Genomic DNA, 13,586 nt, shown 5'->3' on the forward strand with positions numbered 1-13,586 from the left:
GAAATAAATATTAATTTAGCAAAAATTTAAAGAAAATAAATTTTTTTTTTTTGCGTTTGCGTTTGCTTTTGTTTTAAATTTTTCTAGAACTATTTTAGTAACTCTTATATTTATTGCGTCAAGTTGAACTTCTCTTACATTTCACCATTTTATTTTTTAATAGCTGTTTTACGATGTTGAAACTGTTTTTTATAGATCATTCACCCATTATGGTGCTATTTCAGTTATAAATATTTTTAAGAAAGATCGATTATTATTATATTGTCTTCCTTGAGCTTTTACATTTCCCTCTCACTAAGAGGTTTTAATCATTAATTTGTAGCAAGTTAAAAAATATATAACACTTATTTTGTCACTCCCTAGCTCTGTCACAAAGCTGAAACTGAGAAATATTTTTTGTTCGTTATATAAACAAACTGGGAGCGGGTAGCTCATTGGTAAGAAACTGACTAACTCTAAGGACCTGGATTCGAATCTGGCTATGGCAGACAGTTATTTTCTGTTTCACTGTAGCCGTGAATCAGCCCTATGGGTTTGGGAGGACTCACGCCACATGAAGTGGGTGCTCTTAATTATGTAAAAATCTGCTGGTCAAGCATAATTCTGACCAGATCACCTCCTACCGAAACCGTTGATCTAGTAACAGTACTTCCTTACGAAGTACTAAACCCCTGACACTTCATGGGTTGTATTTAATTTAATATAAACAAACACTATGCTGTGAAGTTATAACTTCTTAAATATAATATTCATTTATGATAGTTGATATTACGTTAATATCATAATTGGTATGATATTATGGAAAAATAAGAGTGACCCAAATAATTTTAAGCAGGAACAGTTTATTGTTAGGGTTTAGAAATATGTTTTTATGTTTAAAATCCTCTATAGTCAAAAGGTTAAGACTGTCTACAGCTATATAAATATTAGTGATTAAAATTAATGCAGTAATTAGGCACTTTATTTTGTTCTATCACTCCTTTGTGGTATATATGTAATTCCAAAAATAAATTTTTTTTTTAATTATGTCAGGAAACTATGATATGTGTGTGCCTGCTTCAAGAAGTTATCAATAAGGATTACCTGAAAAGTTTAATAACTTTACATTAAATTTTTATAACTAAATATTACCAAATTTAGAGGATAACACAAATGTAGTTGAATTTAGTCACATTAATAAATCCACTTGAATTAAGAAACAAAGAATTCCAACAGATTTTGCATTTTCAATCATTTCTTTTAATAATTTTTTTAAAAAAATTTATATGCTTTAGGAAAAACTCTTTATCCTTTACAAACATAAATATTAGATACAACTAGTTATTTCAAGAACATCTGCTTAAACTCAAAATCAGATAGATTTTATTCTTTCATACCTTTTTAAATAAAAATATTAATTACTTATATATTTGAGTTTGAAGAAAAAATAATAATAATATAGCATTTTTTGATCCTTGCTGTGGAAAATTACAAAGAATTAAATAAAATTTGTGATTTTTCGGTGAAGTTTTGCTGAATATGGTTACTTGTAAACTATAAAGCACGTTTGTATCTTGGAGTTCTCCAGCTATACATACAATATTTTCCTGTCTTATTACAAGTAATCATTTTTTTTTTATTTGAACCTTTTGTGTAAATAATAGCTAAAAAATGTGGAAATATTGTATTGAGGTTAGAATATTGTTAATAGTTGACCATAGATTGATATGTGGAGAAGATGATCAGGGATGTGGTCAGCAAAAATACACAAATAAACAAAACTTATTTCTTTGTGCCGATGTTTTGACCTGAATTTCAGGCCTTCAACAGGGCTGAAAAACAAAATGAGTAATAAATATTATATTATTATTAATATATTATTTATTTGAACACAGTTTTTTAATATTTTTTATCATTTATTTTTTATAATTCTTACCTCTACAATATTATGTTTTATCTTTTATTAGTATCAACTACTATCTACTTAACTCATTTTTATGCAAATTTCCTGGTTTGTTTATTATTATTTTATTTTTATGTTTCTCTGAATTAAGGTTGTTTTCATCTCATTTTGTCATTTTCAACCCTGATAAAGTTCTCAAATTCAGGTCAAAACATCGGCACATATAAATAAGTCATGTTCATTTGTGTGTCTTTGCTGACGACACTCCTATCTTCTCCTCACATGAAAATGTTACCCCTATTTGAAGTTATGATACTAAAAACATTTTTTTTTCACTATGATTACAGTTTGAAAAAGATATAGGAAGCGCCCATGTTATACAAAAGTCATCCAACACGGAAGCAGAAGAATGTTCTAGGATGATTTCACAGTCGGTGAGTGAAGTATCCTCTACACGTGTGACTAGTAGCGTCGTCAAACAGTCTTCAACAAGCCATTCATTTTCGTCTACTACTTCAACAAACCTTTCTATCGAATAAAATAATTTCTTTTTGCTTCATCTGACATTGTCAAGCAATAATTTTCTGTACATGCATGTCTTGAACGCTTCTTGTATCGAGCTGTTTTCACTTTTATAGAAGAGTAGTTTTGTTCAAATCTTTTAACTCAATGAATAATTTTGTAATGAAGTTTTTAAAAAAATTTCTACATGCCTACTAACCCATTAGAACTTAAAAAAAGTATTCCATTAAAAAAATCTTGATATTTTGAAAAAGACAATAAGCTGTTATATTTAAGATAGTCTTTCCTTTGGAAACATATCATTTATATTTAATTTCTTTTTAAGTCTAAAACTATAGGATATAGATAATTTTACTTCATTGTTACATTACCATTTTTAATTTAGTGCTTTTAAAATTGTCTTTAATTTTATTCTTTTGATTCATGTAATATCATGTACCAACTTTAGGCTTTAGGAGGTTACATAATTTATTGGTAATGTATTAAAAAATTAATCGTAAGAAGGACCAATATGTAAGGACCATTATTATTTTGTAATATGTATTAAGTGTATGTTTCGTCTTTAGTATATGCTAAATCTACTGTAAAGTCAATTTAAAATTTCTACCATTTATTGGTTATACAAATCAAAAACTTAATGTAATTAAAGGTATTGATTTTAGTGTTTACTTTTATATGATATACTCAAAAAATTTACATGTTGTTTGAAGGTGCTTTCTTAATTGAGACAACAGAGTGCCATTACTTACTCAAATTTTGGAATGTTAGAACATTTTTATACATAGGAATGTTCAAACTCTTGCATGTACTTCATTCATGTGAATAAATATTTTTAAAAATCGATTGTGTCCTTTTATTTACAAAGCTTCAAACTGTTTTTGAAAAGCATTCCTATTTATAAAAATGACTGTTTTTTTTTTGTTTTTTTCAAATTATAACTAATATACTAAAACATTTTGAAGCTTGTTTTTCCTTGTCTTCTATTTCATTATTTTTTTTTTTTTGTTTATCATTATTATTTGCTTTTATGAAATTAACAAATTACATATAAGATAAAAATATAGTGTACTTAGGCCAAATCCAAGTACAATGAAACAATTATCATCAAATTGATTAAACATTTATGGAAAATTTGGAAAGTATCATAAATAATGATACTTGTTGAACAGAATGGGAGAAAGGACTGAAACTTGTGGAGTAAACTTGGCATGGATTTGTCTGAGGGTAGAATTTGTATCATTTATCCTAACAGAAAATGTTCTGCTGTTGAGGAATGAGCTCAGAATATTGTATAAATACTTTGGAGCGTCCCACCGCTTTAACTTGTGAATGAACATAAAAAATATTCATTACAAATCCAGAAATGGCTGGAGATGTTGTCAAGAAAATAACAGTTTAATATTGTTGAGGATTAATGTGTCCTGATATTTCAGCTTAAGTAAATAAGCTTAAACCACAAAATTTGTGCAGGATAAATATAGATACAGTATTTATATAAGAGGATATTAAACAATTAAATATTAATTAATAATAACACCAACTATAAATGATCCAATTTACTCTAAACAGTTTATGTTAATCCTCCAATATTTTGGCCCTCAGTCCAATATCAAGGAGACAACTTCAATTATTGACAGGTCACAGTTCATATTAAAAAATGTCTTTCATTTTCAGGCTAATTTCCCATTTTATGTAATAAAACATACAATCATAAAACATATAATACAAAAACTATTCTTTAATTTTTTTTTTTTTTGTTTTTTACAAAATACATCAATAATTCTGAAGAAGCAAATAAAAGCCATTTTTTAAATGACTTTGTTGTAGACCAGGGAGATTTTATAACAAAAGACAAAGAGTGTGTTTTTCTAAGGGATGCCAACAGCCCTCAAACAAAGAAAAATGGTTGTCCCATTGTTCAAAGCAATGTTGCCATCAACAGTGATGCTTTATTCATAATTGTATTTACAAATTGTTTAGGTTACAAACAAACAATTTTAACCACAAATAAAAAAGCTTATTTTCTTTAAGAGAACTGGGACTAGTCAATAATTGAGGTCATCTCTTTGATAATGGCCTAAGGGCCGAAAAGTTGGCGAATTAAAATAAACTGTTGAAAGTAAATTGGATCATATGTAGTTTTGTTATTGTTAATATGGACCACTTTCAAAAATTAATTAATAATTAATAAATATATTGAATTACTAAACTAATAAATATTAATTTTTATAATTGAAAAGTTAAATGAAAAAACATATTATCTGACATGTTTGGAAAAATAGCAAGTTTTGCTTGGAAGAATACCTTAAATACTGCTTTCTAGATTGTTTAATTTATATAAACAGTTTAGAAAGGAGTTTAATATTTATTTAGATAGTGATAGTATTCAGAAGTTAAATATTAAGTTTTACACCCTAAAATAAGATTGAATATATACATTTCCAACCATATTTTTTGTTTCTTTGATGGTTATACTTTGTTTTACTAAGCCTAGATGAAGTATGAAATATTGGCACACATTAAAGCATTTTTATACTTATACAATACCCTCATCCATTTTTTCCATGATTGAAGTTCATTATTAAATTAAAATATGCTCCTTTTTCTTCTAAGATCTTCTTCAAAAAAAACATCAAGCTTAATATAAAATGATAATCATTCATTAAGGGCTCAACAGTATCAATCAACAGTGAGCCATCTAAAAAAAGTTTGATATTGACATATAAATTTATTCTTAGGAATAAGGACAAGATATGTGAAGTTCATCTCTATAACATCTCAAAATATTTTTTTTTATTTATTTTTGTTATATTTTAACTATAACTGGATTATTATCAGTACATTTTCCTCAGCAATTCATTTTGTTTTGTTATTAAAAGGACTCATTTTCTTCTTTTTATTTGCCTTCCAGTTTATTAAAAATTATCTTAGCAGCTATGCCCTGCTGATTCGTAATTAATATTCTCATATATAACCATTTAAAAAAAATAATAATCCAAATACTAAGTACAATAAAATTTATGAATACTTATAGTCGATAAAATGAGAAAGAAATGATAAAGTAATCTCCATAGATAGCGAATGGGTGGACTGGGATTCCAATAGAAAATGGTTCAGCCAGTTCACTCATGAGATACCACTGTTATCCATTTTTCTATCTCATGCAGTACAACAATCCTGTGTGGGGTCTCAGCCTCCTGGATGAATTACCCCTATTTGGCTTTCTTGTGCAACCGGCTTCCAGTTACTACTTATCTCAAGTCAGCTTCGTCTATCTACAGTTAACAATTGACCCACCTCAGACTGGGACTTCCATTTCTTCAAATTCAATGGAGGATATCCTCAAGATCCTTCCTTGGGATTTCTTGTTCATTCATTGTACCCAACTAAAGCTACCTAACTTCACAGATTTAACTATATCTGCTTCTTCGCACAAGTCATATAGTTCCCTGTTCTTTCTTATTTTCCATCCACCTACATCCCTTAATTGTCCAGTAATGCAACAATTGATGGTCATTCTTTCAATTCTCCTTTTGCTTTACCTCCATTTTTTTAGTTAATTATTTAAACAAACGCAAAGGGAAAAAATACTTTTCTCTCTCTCTTTCTTTGCACACACACATATGTATATATAATCCATTAACATCCTTATTAACTTTAACGAGGGTAGACTGGGGCCACCAACACCCCAGTCAGGAGTCCCCATATCAAGATGTTGGAGCTAGTTATAAGGGTCTCCAGTTCTGGTAAAGACCAAAATAGAGACTATAAAGGCATCTTGGTGGAAAGTTTGGAGAAGTTCTCCAACTCCGCCTATAGACGTCTGCTAATGGGCCAGTACTAGTGAAGCTGCTGCCTATCACCAGGGATGCTTTTTATGACCTCTCCGTCTAGAAGTTGCGTATACACACGCATATATATATCCCTTGATCTCCCAACTTTATACCTTTGCAGGGGTGACCTCTCACAATAATAATTTTGGAAGGAAGGACATATCCTTTCTCCCTAAATCTACAGAAAAATATGATTTTCATATCCACTTACATGATGTTTGTGTTTTGAGTAACACTTATGAATCACTTTTTTATTTTGGTTATTAATTAATATCTTTTTATCAAACCAACCCCTGAATATGGTTATCTTTAAACCTAAATCCGGATCCACAGATTTGCTGCTTACAGTAAATACAAAATACTTACAAAAGCTTAACAAACGTCCGTATCCACACGCTCCTGTATTTCAGAGGGATAAAAAATGGTAGGTTTTGTATTGGCTATTACCTTTTATTTATTTTGTTATAAAAAGATAAAAAAGAAAGAAAGATTCAATGAAAGGCAACGTAAAGTAAACGGAAAAGTAGGAAGTAGATAGTAAAAAATCATAGAATTGCTACTAAATAACCTATTAATTCAACTTTGGTTGAACTACTTTTATCATATACTTGGTAATTAATAACCCAGACATTCAATGTCTTCACGAGGTACCATACATGGTCAGGCGGAACAACAGTCATTATTCAAAAACCAGACTGACGTCCAAAGTTCCATTCACTATCAGCCCGATTGACGCTTCTTGTGAATGAGATACCGAACAGTAAGGATCTTGTGCAATGCCTTTTTTCACTAGTGATAAACATAAAGCTTGCTTGACCATTAATTTGACATTCACCTGCAAGAATACAGTGAAACTAAAGTTGACAAAGAACTTGCAGCCACCTCTTTGATCCGATTTCAAAATTTTAACCTTACAGGACCAATCTGACCGCATAGTGTCCCCTATAGATATATACGTCCGCTATAATATATAAATATACCGTTTAAGTCAATCAACAAAATTTGAACAATGCAATAGTTTCAAATTTCAATTGATGTAGATATTTTGAGAAGAAATATCCTGTACTACAAATGCTCTGTAAAGTTCCGGACAGTCAGAAGTGATTGTTGGAAAAGAATCTTAAAACATATTTTCTTAAATAAGAGTTAATTATTGATTCCGAAGGTTCCTAAAATTCTTCAATTGATTAAAATCCGAAGAGCACAAATACTTGCCAGTTGGCAGATCTACAATACTAACTGAACCTAAACATATTGATTTTGACCAGTCAGAATACCCAGGAGGGGGGGTCAATCTCCTTCCTCCCAAAAATTGAAATCCCCAAGTTGAGAATCTATTTAAAGCTGGGAAAAAAAAGGTAAAGCATTATTCAACGAGGTTAATCTATAATCATCTTCAAAATAATTTATTTCGCTATTTAGAGAGTCCTTTTTTCAGAAATGTTTAGAAAAATGCTAAATTTCAAGGAATATTTTTTGAATCTCCGGTCGGTTGGAAAATCGATATAATTGTCAAAAATTTTAGGTTTGGCCTGCTCAATAAGTTTTGGGGAAACAAATTAAGTTTTTATATAAATACTTTATTTATAGCTTTCTTGACGCTGCTTTTGAATATTGCGTAGTGGTGTTTTACTTTAATTTTAAAAATTTATTATTTTTTTAACCATGTTCAACAGCCTGAAGCCCGCCACTACTTAATCAAATGAATGATTACCTTCCATAATCAATCATCAGTTTTTCTTTGTAATCGGAATTTTTATTATATTTCATTACATGATGAAGTAGTGATATGTTAATGTTTTTTATTGTAAGGATTGTGTATGATGAATCCTGTTTCGATTTTTAATTTTTCTACTTTTATAAAAAAATCACACTTTTAGTAGTTTTATATTGAAGGATAGTTTAACATTCTTTGGTGCTGCATAGAATGTTTCATTTTACTTATCTAAATATTTTTAAATGAGGAGAAGATGGTTGGTAATGAGTTCAGTTACAAACACAAATAAGTAACAACTTATATATTAGTGCCAAAGTATCAGTCAGAATTTTAAGCCTTCATCAGAGCTAAGAACAAAAAACAATATAAAAACCCTAATGAATAAACTTGTTTCTAATTAATTGTTCTTAGCCCTGATGCAGGCTTGAAATTCTGGTTGAAAGATTGGCACAAATAAATATGTTTTTGTTCTTATTAATTAATAATTAATATTTGTGTGTTCTTCACTGAGCACACCCCAAACCATCTCATTTATATATACATATCCATGATCATCTATTAACTCATCATCATAAATCTTTTTATAACATTCAGAGTTCTAAGAAATATATAATCCTAAGATAAGATAATAACATTAGGATCACTTTGAGGTTTCATTGAAACTGAAAAAGTATTGAAATAGAATGGTTCCATAATTTTTTTAGTTCTTCGTACATATTAGCATTAACAATCAATACGCTATTGTCATCCAAATCGCTGCATTGTTTCTGAAGGAAACATGCTAGAACATTTTTCCCAAACTTTTGAGAACTCAAAGAAATACTCACAAATAATACAAATATTTTGATTTGTTTTGTATTTAGAATTCTAAAAATAAATAATGATTTAATTCTCTTGAATTTATTACTTTAAAAGATAGTAACTTAAAGTAGTCGGTTTCAGAAATTTTCATCATTAGAAATAAATACTTCATGATAATAAAATGAACGAATTATGTTATTAAGCAGTCTGAGAAAAATTAATGAAGTCTATATCCATTGAAGAAGACATTAATAGTTTTATTATTTTCTTTTTTTTACTTTTTAAATAATTCATGATAAATGGTTAAGTTAAAGTTAGTTACTTGTGGTGAAACTTATACAGAACCTATACTAAATGCATATATAATACATAATATAGCCCAAATTTATAACTATTTTGATTATCAACGATTCAATAAATAAAAACAAACTACTTGCAGTTTTATTAACTGTTTAAAGGTAGATTTTTCTTAATCAGTTGTTAATAATTGACTGTAGATTGATATGAGGAAAAGATAATGATACACAATTAAGCAAAACTTATTTATTTATGTCAACGTTTCAACCTGAATTTCAGGCCTTTATGAGGACTGAAAAACAAAACGAGTTTACAACTTTAATTAAGAGAAAAACAAAGAAAAAGAAAATAATTACAAAAAACTTGGAAATATACATAACAATAAATTAAGTAGAAAGTAGTTTATGCTAATAGATTTTTTAATCAAACATTTAAAATAAAATAAATTCAATTTGTAAATCCAATCCAATCGAAATAAAATAAATCCAATTAATGTGGATTATTTTGAAATAGTATTTAGTAAAGACTAAATCCTTGGTCAGTTAAAACCTGTAATATAAGGTTTTATTTTTTAAAATCTATTACCAAACAGAATAGAACGACAAAAACTTATGAATATTTTGATGGCTTCTGGTAAGGAAATTTTAGAGTTTATTATATATTATTTCCTTGACTAGAACATTAGCACTGTTAAAAGTGGAAGGAATTTTTTTCATTTCTATTTTTTGTTTATTGTTAAACGCAATAGTGAATGGATAAAAAGGGAACCTAGGAAGTGTAATAAATAAACTTTGATAGTTTTTCAGAACTTGCTTTTAGGAGAGATAAATTGTTTATTAATTCATGGTTTATGATCTGAGAAGTCCCATCCATTGTCCAATCAGAATGACAGAGAGTAATTTTAGATGGAGAAGAAATTCCCTTTTTGGTTAGTTCAACAGTGTTAAATAATTTATGAGGATAGAACAAGTTATTTTGTTGAACTAATTTTGTTAAAAAGTTTGTTTGTAAGCAAATACCCAACTTATAAGGTACATCTTAGAATAAACATTATTAATGCCCTAAATAATAATATTGTTTATTATTGATACATTTATTCTTTTGGTGGAAATTTCCATTGCCTTTCTAAATTTGTTAATATGGAAAAGTGATTAATTTAAAATTAAAGACTAGATTCTGTGTGACTGAGGCATTGTAAAATACAGTAATTATTCAATTTATTTATTTATTAATGTAATTGACAGTCATCGGATATAAAAGACACTGAAATGAAAGAACAAATGGAAGGATCCGGAGAAATAAAACAAGAGGAACTTAAATTGACACTACAAGAAATTATTTCTGAAATTGAAGAAAATATACCTGGAAAAGAGGTATTTTCCGAAGAACAAGAAAAAGAAGAATGTGAAACTTATCCAACAGAAGATTTACCTATCATGGAAAACCAGGAGGAAATGATTGAGGTATTAATGTTAATTAATAAAATGTGGACATTTATTATAGAATGTTAAAAATTGTAATATTGTTATTTTGGTATTTCTAGGCTACTCCTCAGGAAAATGAAACCTCGTTTCAAAAAGATATATTTTACAAAGTTGACCGGCAGACTTCAACTACTTCCTTAGAAGATGAACAAGTGAGTTCCTATAAATTTTTAGAAAAGTATTTGGTTTTGTAGGAATAACTAATTTTTTAAACAATAATTAATTTGTTTAAAAAAAATCACTGTATATGTCTCCTGGCCTGCCATTCCAAGAAAATATTTGCCCATCTGTTATTAATTGTTTAGACTAAATAAGAAAACCTTAACTCAGAATATCATCCATATTTTTATATTTTATTTATCATCAAAATTTTTATTCTCTTTGACTTTTAAACATAGAAATGAAATAGTTTTTATTTGCTTAACAAAGTATGATGTCATTATCCTGAAGTGAGCTTTTAAAATTATAGTAGAACCTCTATTATTCACCCTGACCATCTTCTTATATATTATTCATTTATCTTGGGTAAATAGGGACAGCCGGGGTCGCAGAGGTAATAAAAACCACAGTCGATGGAAACATTTTATTTAGTGAATTACACACATACATAAGTACGATACCATCTTATAGTGTTACCAGAGCTTGCAAAATAAATTGTTCTCTTTTTTTTATATTTGAATGATTTTCCTTATTTTAGGAAATGTATATATCCATACCGAACTCACCAACATTTTTTTCCAAGTTTATTTTTTCCTTATTCATTTCATTTCCTAAGGTTTACTACCTAAATGTTTTTTTCTAGAAAAAAAAAAATGACACATTTTCAATTTTAACATTCATTTTCAACCCCTTGTAATGATCATGTACTGTCTGAAAATGAGAATTTCCTAAAAGTTATTACTGAAGTCGACCCATTAAATAGTCATGGGTAAATAGTGTGATTTACACATTTTTTAATTAATCGCAAACACGGATAATTGAGACACAGATAATTGAGGTTCTACTGCACATATTAAAATATTTGATATGTGTATATTTGAATCTTGGGGATTCTTTGGAGGGTTGAATTAGTTGAAGTAATGAACTTCTGGGTACGCGATGCCATATTGTTTTATTTTGATTATGGTTATAAAAACTTAACTATAACTATTAGCATAAATAGTTATGCTATTTAAACGTTTTTAATCAGTAAAAATCTTATTTAACCAAAAAAATAATAAAATATTTAATTATTGTTCTAAATGAAATCTTCCAAAGAGCAACTCTAAAAGGAAAAAAGAAAATGTACCACAACACCTCACGAAGGTTCAGTGCTTGATTAGAAAGTAGTGGTTCTTAACCCGTGGATATGATCAGTATCACACTTACCCTCCTACTCTTTGAAGGGTCAGGTAGCCACTTCATAGAGACAGCGTATGCATGAAAAGGTTTTTGACCCATGGTTATGGTCAATACCACACTTCCCACATTATGCTTTGGAGAGTCAGGTATCCACTTCATAGAGACAGAGTGTGGATGGGGAGAGTCTTAATCAGAGGTTATGGCTAGTATCACACTTACCACCCCTCCCAATGCTTTAGACAGTCAAATGTGTTGTTTACACATTTTCTTGAGCTCTAAAGTATTGAAATTTTTACAATCCTAATGCAGTGGCAATCCCAAAGAAAAAATATATTAGTAATGATTAATATTATAATAATTATTGTAATGATTGTACAGAGTGTTTCAGAGCTAAGTGACCTGAAAAAATGAATCAAAGAGACAAAGAAAGAACAAGAAAGATATTCTCTATGAAGGTCTGTCCATCAACGCTTTGTTCAGGAGATATTCATGTTTAAAGATTTTCATAGTTATGATTTATTTAGGTTATAATAAATAAATTAAAATGTGTTCTGGCAACTTTATTAATGAAATGTAAACATTAACCTTTATATTATTTATATTAAATGTGATTCCTTTGAGTTTTAAGGAATATGTTTCCTTGGCATAAAGAATTAAGGTCATTTACTGGGCTTGCATTGACTTTTTGTGTAATATTACCCAAAACAAAATATCCAGTGTGTCACATCTGGAGAGTATACCAATATAACACATATCTAGTGCCATCCGGCCATTACTGCTCTGGAAGAAAGATGTTTTTTCTTCGAGCCTGCCTTAATACTCAAGGTAATCACTTTGATCAACATTTAATATTAATGTTTACATTTCAGTAATAAAGTCCTCTGAACACATATTAATTTATTTATTACAACCTAAATAATTCATAACAATGAAAATCTTTTAACATGAATATCTCCAAAACAAAGCGTTAACAGACATACCTTCATAGGCATTTTTTTTTCTAGTTGTGAGAAACTTAATTCATATTTTCAATTGGGACATTTAAACTTGAAACACCCTGCCTGTATGCATATGTTCATTTAAAGTTAATTCTGTTGGCATAATTAGTTTCACTGGTTTGCCATTATTTTCAAGCTCCTTAGTCCTAATGTAAATCAATTTTTTTATAATAATTGAGCAGGTGAGAATGAAAATGGCTCACATACACTAAGAGTACCAAACATACACTAATAGTCAAAACTTGTTTATTGTATATATTTTATTTTATTTTTTTATACTGGGTTAAAAAAAACTTTTTCTTTTTTTTTTTTAATTGTGTAATGCTACAATCTGTCATATTTTTAGGTAATGGTTACATGGATCGTAGAGCTCTTTCATTCCATATGTACAAACATATAAATTAAATGATAACAAAATAAGAAATAGAAGAGAAAAAATAAATAAATAAAAAATTAAATCAAAATTAACACAATCAATCCTATTTACATTCAGCCTGAGGAACTCTGACCAAGCTCTTCCCCCCACAACGGTAATATGGATCAGAGAACTTATTCAGACAATTTTACAAATCTATAAATCAAATGATGACAAAATAAGTAATAGATGACAAAAAAATTGAAATAAACTAAAATAATATCTTAAACACAATAATTCCTATTTACAATATTTACATTCAGCCTGGAGAACTCCAAACGAAGTTCTTCCTTGGC

The 13,586-nt window shown here is 28.6% G+C and overlaps 1 protein-coding gene and 1 long non-coding RNA gene across 3 annotated transcripts in view; both read left to right on the plus strand.

Moving 5' to 3' along the window:
* Positions 1–3,247, plus strand: part of LOC136797132 (uncharacterized) — a 33,385-nt gene extending 30,138 nt beyond the window's left edge. For both annotated transcript variants that reach the window (XR_010844977.1, XR_010844976.1), the window contains exon 3: positions 2,230–3,247. This is a non-coding gene — a long non-coding RNA (uncharacterized lncRNA). The remainder of the gene's footprint in view (positions 1–2,229) is intronic.
* Positions 3,248–10,297: 7,050 nt separating this feature from the next.
* LOC106685612 (uncharacterized) overlaps positions 10,298–13,586 on the plus strand; it is a 62,897-nt gene continuing 59,608 nt past the window's right edge. The window contains exons 1-2 of the mRNA XM_014428394.3: positions 10,298–10,515; positions 10,596–10,688. Coding sequence (XP_014283880.2) covers positions 10,321–10,515; positions 10,596–10,688 — 288 coding nt within the window. The 5' untranslated portion in view covers positions 10,298–10,320. The remainder of the gene's footprint in view (positions 10,516–10,595; positions 10,689–13,586) is intronic.

This window comes from Halyomorpha halys, unplaced genomic scaffold (genome assembly GCF_000696795.3).
Source record: "Halyomorpha halys isolate HHAL.00 unplaced genomic scaffold, Hhal_1.1 Scaffold717.1, whole genome shotgun sequence".
In the NCBI taxonomy this organism is placed as follows: domain Eukaryota; kingdom Metazoa; phylum Arthropoda; class Insecta; order Hemiptera; family Pentatomidae; genus Halyomorpha; species Halyomorpha halys.